This window comes from Cololabis saira, chromosome 22, assembly GCF_033807715.1.
Source record: "Cololabis saira isolate AMF1-May2022 chromosome 22, fColSai1.1, whole genome shotgun sequence".
Lineage (NCBI taxonomy): Eukaryota > Metazoa > Chordata > Actinopteri > Beloniformes > Belonidae > Cololabis > Cololabis saira.
Genome location: NC_084608.1, coordinates 29,918,609 through 29,932,868, shown reverse-complemented (window position 1 = coordinate 29,932,868; position 14,260 = coordinate 29,918,609). Strand labels below are relative to the sequence as shown.

Sequence of the window (14,260 nt, the reverse complement as noted above, 5' to 3'; positions counted from 1 at the left end):
ACAAAAGTATGTTTTTGTTTGTAGCTTACAGGTTGATGCAGCCAAACAGAGTTGATGTCAGAGTTTTCTTTTAACAAGTGTCTTCATATATATTCATGGTCACTACTTTTATCTGATAAAAGCTTTCACAGTGAGATTTATTCACCTTTCCACCTTGCAGCAGACGTTAGATTAGGTGTGTGAGTGTGTGTGTCCTTCACTTTGACATATTTTACATATTTTATTAACAGATGAATTCGTGATTCTGTAAGACGACTAAAATCACGGTTGTAGAAAAAGAAAAAGACGAGACAGTGATGGTGCAGTGTGTGTAGTGTGGTGATCAATGCAGTGTTTATGTACCACTGTAATGTATGTAAATGAATGTGTTGCAATAAAAGGAAAGAGAAACAAGGTGGGGCACTATATGTTGTTTTTCGGCACTACCTTGTTCTCTATAGCTGATATAACATGAATTACTCATTTGTGGGATCAATAAAGTTCTTATTTTTGCCATCTGAGAAAATTAAATATATTATATTTGGTGCCTAGCCGTTTCCCAAGTATATTAGTGCGTGTGTGAATGAATAAATGAGACGTAAAACGTACATTTCTTTGTAGAAAGGCGCTTTAACAACATTATCGTGTGTAATTCATCCAAACTGCAGAACTATTGATAGATTACAGACTGTAATTACATTAATTAATGACAGAAGACGGATGAAGATTGTTTTTACACAAATTTCTCCTCGAAACAGACTCGTTGTCGTCGTGCTTTTAACTGTTTATTGTCAATTTAGTTTGAAAGGAACAACAGGATGTACTTTTGTCATTTAATTCTTCTAGCTTTACCCTGACTGCAGTTACCTTGTATAACCGCTAGAGGGCGAAACGTTGTTACGACCGCCCTCTTGTGGTGACACTAGAAACCACCGTTTTCTTCCACTTAACGATATTATCGTCTGTAATTCATTTGAATTACAGAACTATTCATAAATTAGCGACTGTAATTACATTAATTAATGACAGAAGACGGATGAAGGTTGTTTTTTGCACTATTTTCTCCTCGAAACAGACTAATTTTGCCTTTTTAACTGTTTATTGTCGATTTATTTTGAAAGGAATAACAGGATGTACTTTTGTCATTTAATTCTTCTAACTTTACACTGAGTGCAGTTACCATATATAACCACCAGAGGGCGAACTGTTGCAATCCTCTTATTGAAAAAACACCATCAAATACAATTTATACTATAATATATGATATATACTATAAATATATATCATACTGTAACGTTCTGGGAGAGACGTGCTGACAGAGTACTATAATATATCATATATACTATAAAAATATACTATACTATAACGTGCTGAAGAGTACTATAATATATGATATATACTATAAAAGTATACTATACTATAACGTGCTGACAGAGTACTATAATATATGATATATACTATAAAAATATACTATACTATAACGTGCTGACAGAGTACTATAATATATGATATATACTATAAAAATATACTATACTATCACGTGCTGACAGAGTACTATAATATATGATATAAACTATAAAAATATACTATACTATCACGTGCTGACAGAGTACTATAATATATGATAATATACTATAAAAATATACTATACTATAACGTGCTGACAGAGTACTATAATATATGATATATACTATAAAAATATACTATACTATAACGTGCTGACAGAGTACTATAATATATGATATATACTATAAAAATATACTATACTATAACGTGCTGACAGAGTACTATAATATATGATATATACTATAAAAATATACTATACTATCACGTGCTGACAGAGTACTATAATATATGATATAAACTATAAAAATATACTATACTATAACGTGCTGACAGAGTACTATAATATATGATATATAAATATACTATACTATAACGTGCTGACAGAGCCTAGTACCCCTCGCTGCAGCACCGCGGAAGGGGGCGGGGCGTCGGACATCACAGGGGCGGGGCGTCGGACATCACAGGGGCGGGGCGTCGGACATCACAGGGGATGGATGGATTGTTTTTTAAATGTTAAAACATTTTAAAAACTCTGTGGAAAGTGTGTGGGGAGCTTTTGGGCGGAAAAGTTGCAACTGAACTGAAGTCCTGCTACTGAATTCACTGTGAGCCACTGGTATAAATGGAGTCATCTCTTGAGTTTTCCAACTCTCTGGGCAGCGTCTCCTCACTGCTGACTCGCTGAATGAATAAACACATTAACACAAAACACCTGCTTTTGTTGTCCTTGTCCCTCTTTTGTTTGTTGAAAAAATGTAATTTGTATATATGGAATCATTACTACCAATGATTTTTAGTGCTAGCCTACTCATCACACTCAATGACAATCTGTATATTTTTATTATAATTATGTAATATTAAACATAATAATTATATTACAAGTATGTTTTATAATCTTATATAATATCTATCTTTGCATATTATGAGTATATATATATTAGTGTCACCTTTTGAGTTTAATTACTGAAACAAATTAACTTTTGCACGGTATTCTTATTTTCGGAGATTCATCTGTATAATGATGACTTTGAATATAAATTTGCATTTGTAATTCTTGGAAATGGTCACCAGATGGTGCTGTGTCATTTTGATATCACGCCCCGCCCCTGTGATGTCCTACGCCCCGCCCCTGTGATGTCCTACGCCCCGCCCCTGTGATGTCCTACGCCCCGCCCCTGTGATGTCCTACGCCCCGCCCCTGTGATGTCCGACGCCCCGCCCCCTTCCGCGGTGCTGCAGCGAGGGGTACTAGGTTCAGTTGCAACTTTTCCGCCCAAAAGCTCCCCACACACTTTCCACAGAGTTTTTAAAATGTTTTAACATTTAAAAAACATTTAAAAAACAATCCATCCATCCCCTGTGATGTCCTACGCCCCGCCCCTGTGATGTCCGACGCCCCGCCCCCTTCCGCGGTGCTGCAGCGAGGACCTTCTCGACAGAGCGGCCGTCTTGGTCCAGACCTGGTGACGTCACATACGACCAGTGGAGGTTAGTGGTATTTCAGAATCCTAATTACTAATTAATCACAATCAGTCCAATTTCAAGCTGATTTATGGGCAAATTATTTGATTGAAAACTTCACATTTTTAGGCCCTCTTAGGTACGTGGCTATTTTATGTTTTACTATAAATACAATTTGGATTTTGTGTCCACAGTAGCAAACCTCCAAAGCTGTGATAATGCCTGACTTTTTATTCCACCTGGATGTTCAATTTACAAGAACATTTGGAAAAAAAGTGTCTGCTGATGAAAGCTGAGAAGTCAGACTTTAATTTGACCTTTTTTTTTATACAATATTTTTATTCATTTTTCACTTTTACAAGCAAAGAATGGATACATAATATGATCCACAGAAATAACAAGCAGCAAATAAACAAACAGAAGAAAAAAACCCAACAAAACACCAGCTCAGATTCATATAAATAATACCCTGGGTTACCGTAAAAATATATAGTATGACCAGTCAAGACATCAGGCTCTACATAGTTCAAGTAACGATCCCAGACTTTATAGAATTGGTCTATTTTTGAATGTAATATACATGTCAGGTATTCTAATGGCACCAGATCAAACACCACTCTTTGCCAGCCTTTAACAGTTGGTACTTTTTAATACAATACAGCCTCCGATTATGTTTTGATATTAAGTGTTGTCTTAGGACGCCCAATACAAGAGATGCAGGGTCCATATCCAGTTTTAAGTCCAATATCTTTTCTATTTCAGATAGCACATTAGACCAACACACCTGCAGTTTACAACATGACCAAAAACAATGAGTTAGGGTACACATTTCTATCTTGCATTCAAGGCACATGGGTGAGAGATTGAAGTCTACGGTTGGGGGATATGTGCATTCTGTGTAGAATTTTTAACTGTATTGCTTGGGCGCGATTGCAAACTGAAATTATTGAATACATCCTTCCATTCTTCATCAGCAATTATGATGTTTAGCTCCTTCTCCCATGTGCCTTTAAGCTTGTCTAGCCCAACCGGGGGTGTGAAACACAGAGCTTTATAAAATAGGCTTACAGATATCTCTCTTCCTGTTAAAAATAATAATTTATCAATAGGAGAGCTGTCATGGTTCTCAACCAAGGTAGTACTGTACAAGATTAAATGCATTATCTGTAAATAACGAAGGAAGTCATTTCCGGGATAGAATATCTCTCTATCATTTGTTCAAATGTCATAACCATATTACCAGAGAGTAAATCTCTCAGTCTATGAACACCATTATCACCCCACTGTTTAAAACCAACATCCACCATCCCAGACTGGAAATCAGGATTATTCACAATAGAGGTGAAAACAGATGTTAACTTTGACTTTCATTTGAGTCTTCACACTAATTGCCATGCCTTTAATTTGACCTTTTTAACGGTTTATGTCCTTCTGTGTTGTGGCTCTGTTGTCTCCACCTCGTCTCTCTTCATTAATTATTGAGAGTTTTATGATGTGTAAAACAGCGTAAATGTTATGTGGTGAAAATGTGCAATAAAGAGCCATCGGTAATATACCCATATTATTATTATTAATATGTTTAATATTACTTGCATTAAGTATAAAGCTCATGAGTGTGTTGAAAATTGTCGGTGTTGTCTTTTTTTTTTTTTTTTCCCCCCGAGTGTTTTTTTTTTTTTTTTAAACAAACTTTATTCAACATTTTCAAAATTACTAAATTCCTTTGAGGAAACATTAGTTTGCAACTGAAACATAAATTCACAACACACAAGCGAATATGTAACTATACATTTTTTCCAAGATAAACTTCTACATTTAAATAAAAAGAAAATTGTCACAAAATAAAATAATCACAGGGGTTGACATTTCAACAAAAAAGTATAAGCGTAGCAAGATTGTATCTTAAAGAGCAAGAGACTCTAACATGGTTTCACATAAATCATTTATAGACGGATTTTCTTTTGAAAGTACCTTAATAGATGTTATAACTTTTTATTTCGTTTTTAAAACATACTATGGAGGGTTTGCTGTTTTTCCATTTATTTTTATGTATATGATATTTACCCAAAATTAGAATTATGTTCACCATCTTGGATACCTTCTTTGGCAGACCATCCATATAAATTATGACCTGAAACTTGCTGAACATACAGTCGTTGTTGTAGGAGCCAAGCCCAATGCTTTAGGCTACTGAGAATGTTTGACCGGGATCTGGTCGACGCGCCTTTGGCTGCTGCTGCCCACGTTCCCCGGCGGTGACGGACGAGCCAGGACGCTTTCTTCTGATGCAATTAAAAGAGTATTTATTGCGTCTTGATTAAGGTTGATCAGACAAAGCATAAAGTGTAACTTTAGCGCCACAGCGGTCAAAAACCTTTTGCCCTTCCGGGCCAAACATGTCAAACAATGTTACGTCATCACCTTTATACCTGTGGCTCAGGTAACACACAGCGCCACCCACAGACACACACAGTGAATGACAACTTTATTTGGCTCCTATAGTCGTTGATCCCAATCTTTAACCACCGATAAACATCTTGCCAAAAAAGCTTTGTGAATGAACAAGAAAAGAATAAGTGTTCAATTGTTTCGTGTTCTGTTTTACAAAATTACTACGTCAAAATTGAACCTTCTCCTTAGGGTTTCAGCGGCAGGATAAATATTGTTTATTATTTTAAACTGAATTTCTTTTGCTTTGGGTGAAATTGGCCATTTAAGGTAGCTGCTGTATATCTTTGTTAACGTTACTTCAATTTCTGGTATCTTTATTTTTGTTGATTTTTTGATATCATTGAATAGCTTTTCTTTAAACACATTTCCAAGTACTTTGTTATTACATTTTCTTTCACCCAATTTCAATTCACCGACTTTTAAATCAGGCAGTTTGACAATCACACTTGAGTATGTAAGAATATTTTTTATCATGTCATTCAAGGGAAGTGGAATAGCTCTACAGATTTTATTGAATTCTCTATAAGAGCCATTTAAACTAAACTTTTCTACAAATGTATTAAATTGCAATAAATTGCCATTTACATCCAACAAGCCAGTAACATATAGGACTTTCTTATCATACCATTCTGGTTTAAATAAGGTCTTCCTGTTAATAGTGATGGTTCTATTATTCCACAAGGTGGAGCTGTGCGGTGTGAAATTGTGGGTGAACATCATTTTCCAGTAGAGCAGTACTTGTTTGTGGAAATTAGACAATTTGATTGGCAGTTTAGTTATTTCAAAGTCACATCTCAACAAAAATTCTAATCCTCCAACATTTTGGAAAATATTATTTGGTATGTGGAACCATATGGACTCAGGTTGAGCCAAGTAAGCTTTTATCCAATTCACTTTAAATACACCAATCATGGATTCAAAATCACCATTTTTATAGTCTTTAACCATCACAGATTTCTTAAGGTAGTGGGTCTTATTTTTCCAGATAAAATTAAAAATGACAGAATTTACCTTTTTAATCATTTGAGGAGGAACATAAAGAGATTGACAAGGATATACTAGTTTTGATATGCCTTCTGCTTTTGTCAGTAGGATTCTTCCGAGAATAGAGAGATCTCTCATAAGCCAGTGGTTGAGAGACTTTTTCATACTATCTATTTTCTCTTCTATGTTTTGTTTTTCTCTCTTGTTTCTGTCTTTAGACATTGTTAAACCTAGGTATTTTAATTCCGTTTTAACAGGAATGGAGCTTATATTTATCTCAGCACAAGGATGAAGAGGTAGTATTTCACATTTTTTCCACGTTTAAGCACAGACCTGAAGCTTTAGAAAAGATTGATATTATATTTAGGGCTTTTTCAATTATAGATTTATCCTTTAGAAAGATTACTGTGTCGTCTGCAAATTGACTTATTCTATATTCATAATCAAAAATGGTAATTCCTTTAATTTGAGTGTGATTTACAATTAGATATGCTAGCATTTGTGTACATAAAATAAATAATTTGGGCGAAGTAGGACAGCCTTGTTTAATTCCACGTAAGATATTAATTTTTGGTGTCATTCCAGGGTTGAGGGAGATATAGCTGTAGATATCATTATAAAACATTTTAGTAACCTTGCAGAACCCTTCTCCAAATCCGAATTTATTGAGCACTGTAAACATAAAATCATGTTCCACGGTGTCGAATGCTTTGAAAAAATCTATGAAAAGCACTAAACTATCTGATTGAATAAATGACTGGTAATCAATCATATCCAGAATCAGTCGAATATGGTTGTGAATATATCTTCCCTTTATAAAAGCTGATTGATATTCTTCTACAAGTTTTCCAAGTATCACCTTTAGGCGATTTGCATAAACTAAAGCAAGTAATTTGTAATCGTTGCATAGTAAGGTTATTGGTCTCCAGTTGTCTAGCATCAACAGATCTTTTTTATGGTTTTGGTAACAAAGTTATTAAACCTGTTTTCATAGTTGGGGACAAACATCCTTTCTGAATACATTCCAAAAAAGCTCTAAATATTAACTCTTTAATATCCGCCCAGAAATGTTTTAAGAATTCAATTGTTAAACCGTCAATCCCTGGTGATTTACCGTTTTTCATTTGTTTTAATGCATTTTCAACTTCTGTTATATTTAATCATTCTTCAAGTATATGTTTGTCTTCTATATCCAGCTTTTTTTTGTCCTCATCGATGCTATCAAATAAAATGTTACAATCTGAATTATTAGAATTTAGATTTATATAAGTTACAATAAAAGAGACAAATTTCATCCTGGATTAATTTCTGATCTTCTAATATAATGTCATTTGTCATAAGCTTACTTATTTTTCTCTTAGTGTGTCTTTGTTTTTCCAGTCCAAAGAAATATGCTGAACTCTTTTCCCCCTTTTCGATCCATCTAGCTCTTGATCTAATATAAGCTCCATTTGCCTTTGCTGTATACATGTCGTCTAACTGGGTCTGTAGTAACTTTAATTCAGTAATGTTGTCTAAGGATAATTGTGTATTATTTGTTAATGAATTCATTTTGTCGAATAGATTCTTCTGCTTATGTTTCCTTAAATGTGACAGTTTTTTTGCCTGTGTCAATTGCAATTTGTTTGGCCTTAAACTTGAACCATTCCCATTTACTAACATCGCACATGTCTAAATTTTCAACCTCCATGATAAGAGATTTCACTTGATCACAAAATCCAACATTCTGTAGTAAATCATTGTTAAACTTCCAAATATTTGGAGAATTCTGATGTTGCTTAGATGTTAATAAAGTTAGACTAATCATGCAATGGTCTGTGAGCGGAGCGGCTGAAATTTCACAATTTGAGATATCATTGCATAACTCACACGAAATCAACCAGTAATCTAGTCTTGAACATTGACCGTTTCCTGCAGTTATACGGTACCATGTATATTGAACAGATGTTGGATTTAATGTTCTCCAATAATCAATCACCCGTGTTGTTGTACACAAAGTCAATATAGTGTCACTATATACAGGTTGAGAGTTTCTGTGAGGTATTCTGTCTAGCCATGAATCTTATGGTCTCCACCCAATATCACTCTGTCTGAAGTATATGTTGTTTTCCATTCATTTATATGTTGACTTAATTTTGCATAGAAATTCACATTCATTGCTTTGTTGTTATAGCCGTAAACACATATTAAGATACAGCGTTTGTCATTTATCTCCAATTGTCGGTGTTGTCTGATGGGAAAAGGTTCGTTTATCGACAAATGTGGTGATGCAGTGTCCAACTCTCACCAGCAGAGGGCGCTGCACTATGTTTGGGGACAATGGAAGTCTCGCGGGATTACACTGTGAGAACGAGAACACACTTGAACGTGAAGACGTGTGCGGCGTAACGAGGATAAGTAATACATATTTCTTGCTGTTTGCAGGTAAGAATGGAGAGTTATAATCGTGTACTTGATGGGTGAATGTGTAATGTGTGAGTTTATGGTTAGATTTTATGTTTGTATTGTTGATAAACGTAAACCTAACGGAATCAGCCGGTGGGGCTCGTTGCCTAGCAACCGCGTAAGGCGGGAAAGAGCTCTGAGCCCGGACTGCTGGAATAGAGTTCATAGATGAATCAATAAGTTCAGATAGACACAGAACTGATATTAAATGTAGAGTTCGTAGATGAATCAATAAGTTCAGATAGACACAGAACTGATATTAAATGTAGAGTTCATAGATGAATAAATAAGTTAAGACACAGAACTGATATTAAATGTAGAGTTCATAGATTAATCAATAAGTTCAGATAGACACAGAACTGATATTAAATGTAGAGTTCATAGATTAATCAATAAGTTCAGATAGACACAGAACTGATATTAAATGTACAAGATGAGACAACTGGTCTGGAAATACAACGTAACGGTCATGATTATTATCACATTACAGCACATTAGCATCAACGTCATGAAGGAAATAACGGCGTGTGTGTTGATTCCTCAGTAAAGTAGCAACATTATTAGTGCAGTTATGGAGGGTTTTTAGTAGCAATACTTGACTAAAGTGACAGCACTCTTGCAGGGTTCTGGGCTCGTCAGCATCTTCAGCGGGATGTCAGAAACAGAAACATGGACTGTTGCTGTCGAGGACCTAAAGGCCAGTGGGAGTTTCTACGACGGCTCATTCACCACTTTACCACCATGGAAGACGGGAGGATGCTCTTCCTCTTCAAACGGTGAGCAAAACGCTTTTCTTCCTGTGTGCAGTCACTGAACTGCCCATTTAGCAACATGTTATTGTTGACGTGATTATTGTCCTTTGTTGCTTTGATTAAGCAGCACGTGAGTCCACTGAAGTTGTTGTTTACTGTTGTTTATGTGTTGTTTAAATTACCCCCATGGATTGTTATGGGGCTGTATAATGATTTACATGTAGTATTATTATTATTATTATTATTATTATTATTATTATTATTATTATTATTATCACATTAATGATAAGGAAAAGTGAAAAGCAGACTCAGCTTACAGGTCGTGTTAAAACAGCTTCTGATTGAGTCTGAATGATTTGGCTGGTCTAAGAGTTTATCCGACTTCATGAAATAGTAACGTGTAAATTGTAACGTATGATTGACCTAAAACAGGTCCAGCGACGTCCCGACCTGGACTGAGAGTCGTTTTCTCATCGTTCTGCCTGCAGTCTCACGTTATGGTCACAGGACTAGCAGCTGTTTTTGAAAACATTGATTTGAAATGAGTTTATCTTTACAAGACAAATACATTTACACAAACAAATGTGTTTTTGGAAAAATCTCAGAACACTTGAGGATGAACTGATTTTGTTGGAACATTTCATTTCTTTTTTGTGAGATTTTCTTCCAGCTTTAACAACTTTTGTTGATTTAAGGTTGTATTAAACATTTTGAATGTTCTGTATACAATAGCAGAAGGAAGAACTGGTCATAAATAAAGTTTAAAGATGTATTTGTCACATACACAGACGTACACTTACATGTGGTGAATTCAGTTTGTGCAGGATAAAAGTGCAACTGTTGCAGGAGCTGCTGGGGTTGGAGGATTCTCCTCAAAGCTTCTTCAGTCAGATTCACAGCTTCTCTCAGCAGCTCTGGACATGTTTGTGACGTTTCTCCTGTCCTTCACTCACCTTACCAACTCAGGAAGTGCCCATGCGTGTGCTGGAGCTACATGAAGACGTCAGTCGTCTTTCACATCATCCAAAAACCCTTAAACGCTCCTGAATTAGTTTGTCTTCTGGCTCTGCATCGATCCGTTATCTGGGATCGATTTGTCTTGACTTGCTGCAGAAAATAACTTTGTGTCTGTGGACAAACTGTCATGACAGTTGAAATTATTTCATGATGTTCTTCAAGGCAGGATCCATGAAACAATGAAATACATACTGAATTAAATGTATATGCTTTAGAATAATATGAACTCACATTTGAGACCTTCACAGAGCAGCTGTATTTATACTGACAACACATTTCACACGGGTGGACTCTTTTTACTGACGTGGTGACTTCTGAAACAGCTGCTCCCTGGATTTTCTATGGGGGTGTCAGAGTTCAAATGAGGTCCAGCATCAGCAGATGTTCTGGTCACCTCAGCAGCAGCTTCTGTGTCTGTGGTTCCTCTCTGGTCCAGAAGGACCGGAGCTCCGTCACCACATGTAAAATACCGGCTGCTCAGCTGAACAGTCCTGGCTCTGCCGTCTCCTGCAGCCATCTCTGCTCTGGAGAACATCTGCAAGCAGCAAAACCAACCACCTTAAGGTCAATCTGGTTCTTTCCTGATGATTCTGTTCTTGTTCTTTCTCCCAGAATCCAAAACGTGGCTCTTTGACAACTGATGCAGGTTCTATAAAAATCATCAGCCGTAGTTGTCGACCCTGTTTTATCTGCTCCGTGACGTCATCTCCATGTGTGTCAAGTTCTTCTGCGGGAGGAGGAGGAGGAGGAGGAGGAGGAGCAGTTCTGCACAGGTGAAAAACACCTGAAAGTATTCAGATTCCATATTGATGTGGACGGAGCAGCAGAGGAGACCAGGTGAGTTTTTGTTCCTTTTTTCTTCTACTGTTAAAGTGTCTGAGACTGAAACTGAAGAAGTAAATAGTTTGGGGTTAGATAAATGTGTCCTTGAGGACTCTGGTTCAGACGTACCTGTATCAGGTTTAATCAAACACAGGAAAAGAGACTTCTGGAGGTTGTTGGGACATTTTTTAGGACGCGGTAACTGATATCCAGCTAACTTCAGGTTTAAGGGTCACATGATTTTCTGACATCACAGGGGGGTATAAACATGGTGGGGGGGTTTCTAGATGATGTTACATTTGTTAATATTTGAATTAAAACAGGAGCTTCTTCCTCCTCACAGACGACCACACCTCCCCACCATGAACCTCTGACGTGTGTGTGCGTGTGTGTTTGCATTCATGCGTGTGTAAAATACTTGTTTTTCCTCATTCTCATCAGCCCAGACTTTAGAGTTTATGAGGAAGTTTGATAGCCAGACAGCAGAGATGTGAATCAGAGGAGAAACAAGACAAACCTGATCAAATCAGGTGAAAAATCAACTAAAGTTGTTGTTTGTCAGCTTTTGTTAGACGAGTGAATGTCAGACATCCAGGGAAGACTGAGACTCCAGAACCACTGGTTCTGAAACTGGGGTATCTGGATCAACGATGCTGACACTAATGAATCATGGGAAATGTAGTTGAACTTTACTGAATCAGATGTAGGAAGTGTTAACATCTCATCTGGAAGAAAATATTTGTAGGAATAAATTTAACAACAATAATCTTAGTTTGTTTAAAGCTCTACAACGTAAACAGAATAATTTTACACCCACATTTTGTTTTGATGATTAAAAGAAAATCCTGTATTTGATATAAACAGGTTTAAATGTTTCGGGTTCAACAGAAAGGACCATTTTTGATGCTGATGTTCAGAAGAGTTTTACAGATTCTACAAGTTTGATTTATTTCAGTAACTGAGACTCTTTTAAGCTCCAAGTTTCTATCTTCTTCAGAACTTTAGACTCTTCTCTCTGAGACTTGGATGAGACTTTAACACAAAGTTTCTTTGTAATTCTGTTTCTCAGCGAGTCGTTCAGGGGTTTGTTCACCGAACAACGAAGGAAGGTAGCGTTGAGCTAACAAAGTAGGATTCATGGTTAAACTAACCAACATCTGAAGTCCAACTGTTTCCTGAAAACTGTTTTATGATCTCAGAAAAATAAACTGATGTTTTTGTGTAGAAAACTGAACACAAGCAGGTAACGTTAGTGAAGAAGTGGTTTCCTGGATGACTTCATCAGTGTTTCTTTGAGTGTTTAATGAAACAGAAAATATCTTCTCCAGGTGAATACTCGGCTTCACAGATCCCACCTGGACAGAAATGTTGGCGTCAGGTTAGAGGAGACTCAGCTTCAGGTCTGTCTTTTTGACAAAGTCCTTCAGGGAAAGTTGTTAAATTGATTTCATGACTTAGTCGTGTTCTAAAAAGGTTTCTGTCTACAGATTCAAAGATGGTCGGTGTTTGTGGTTCATGTCTCTGAATGACTGAAGTCCAGAAGATGGATGATTGTGTGGAGGAAGAGGAGGAGAGACCAGAGTCTCCAGGATCCATCTGTCTGTCTATGAAGAGTGACTGGTCCAAAGATTATCCTCTTAACTTCAGTAAAGAACCTGGACCCTCAGACACAAAGTAAGACAACTGCTGTTAACTGATTCTATGACTCATCATACTTTATATTTTCTGTCAATGGTGGTTTATTTGTTGTTTTAGGTTCTTCAAACATCACTTTTTCCTTCTGGTTCCTGTTTTTCCACCATGGAGTCTTCTGTGTTCCTCAACCATGTGGTCCTGCTGGTTCAGAGACCAGACTTTGGTTCAGGATGAAACCACCTCTCCAGATTTCTCCGGGAGAGTCTGCAGCAGTTTTAGGACTCTAGTACTCATTGATGACATTAAAAACTACTAAAACAGGGTTTTAACAAAACAAGTTATTTTTCAACATTTTACAGGTTTTGGAGGGAGGACAGTTTGATGTTAAATCTCTGCACAAAAACTGTAAATGGATTCATCTTATTTTGTCATCAACACGAGAATTTCAGTTCAATTAAGGAAGTGTTGAGTTTGAATCACTGAGATGTTCAGAGGGTCAGGAAGCAGGAATGTCCTAAGATCTCTGCTCCTTCCGGTCTCTAAACGAGGACGAAGTCTCTAAACTTCTAGTCGGCTCAAAACCAACGTCCTGTCCTCTCGATCCTGTCCCTACCGACATTCTGCACATTTTACCGACAGTCAAACCGGAAATAACCCACATTATCAACTCTTCTCTTACTTCTGCCATCTTTCCCTCTGTCTTCAAACAAGCTCGGGTAAGATTTGCTGGTCTGTCCTCAGTCCTCATACTGCTGATGGTTTGTCCAGCCAGTCACTCCTTACCTCCTCAGATAAGCAGCTGGATTCCACCACACTTGTGCCCACATCTTCTGCCAGGAATCTTGGTGTCATGTTAGACAGCCAGCTGACCTTTAATGACCATGTTGCCTCGGTTTCCCGGTCTTGCCGGTTCGCTATCTATATTATCACCAAAATCAGACCTGACAGATCATACAACACAGCTTTTGGTTCAGGTTCTGGTCATGTCACGTATTGGTCGGCCTTCCTGCTGCTCAGTTAAACCTCTGCAGATTACCCAGAATGCAGCACCACGTCTGGTTTTCAACCAACCCAAAGAGAGCTCATGTCACTCCGCTGCTAATCTCTCTGCACTGGCTTCCAGTTGCAGCATCAAGTTCAAAGCTCTG

General features: G+C 37.0%; 1 protein-coding gene across 5 annotated transcripts in view; it reads left to right on the top strand.

Moving 5' to 3' along the window:
- Positions 1–12,804: 12,804 nt before the first annotated feature.
- Positions 12,805–14,260, top strand: part of LOC133422945 (NACHT, LRR and PYD domains-containing protein 14-like) — a 471,822-nt gene continuing 470,366 nt past the window's right edge. For all 5 annotated transcript variants that reach the window (XM_061713002.1, XM_061713008.1, XM_061713007.1 and 2 more), the window contains exons 1-2: positions 12,805–12,877; positions 12,965–13,151. In XM_061713002.1, coding sequence (XP_061568986.1) covers positions 13,003–13,151 — 149 coding nt within the window. In that variant the 5' untranslated portion in view covers positions 12,805–12,877; positions 12,965–13,002. The remainder of the gene's footprint in view (positions 12,878–12,964; positions 13,152–14,260) is intronic.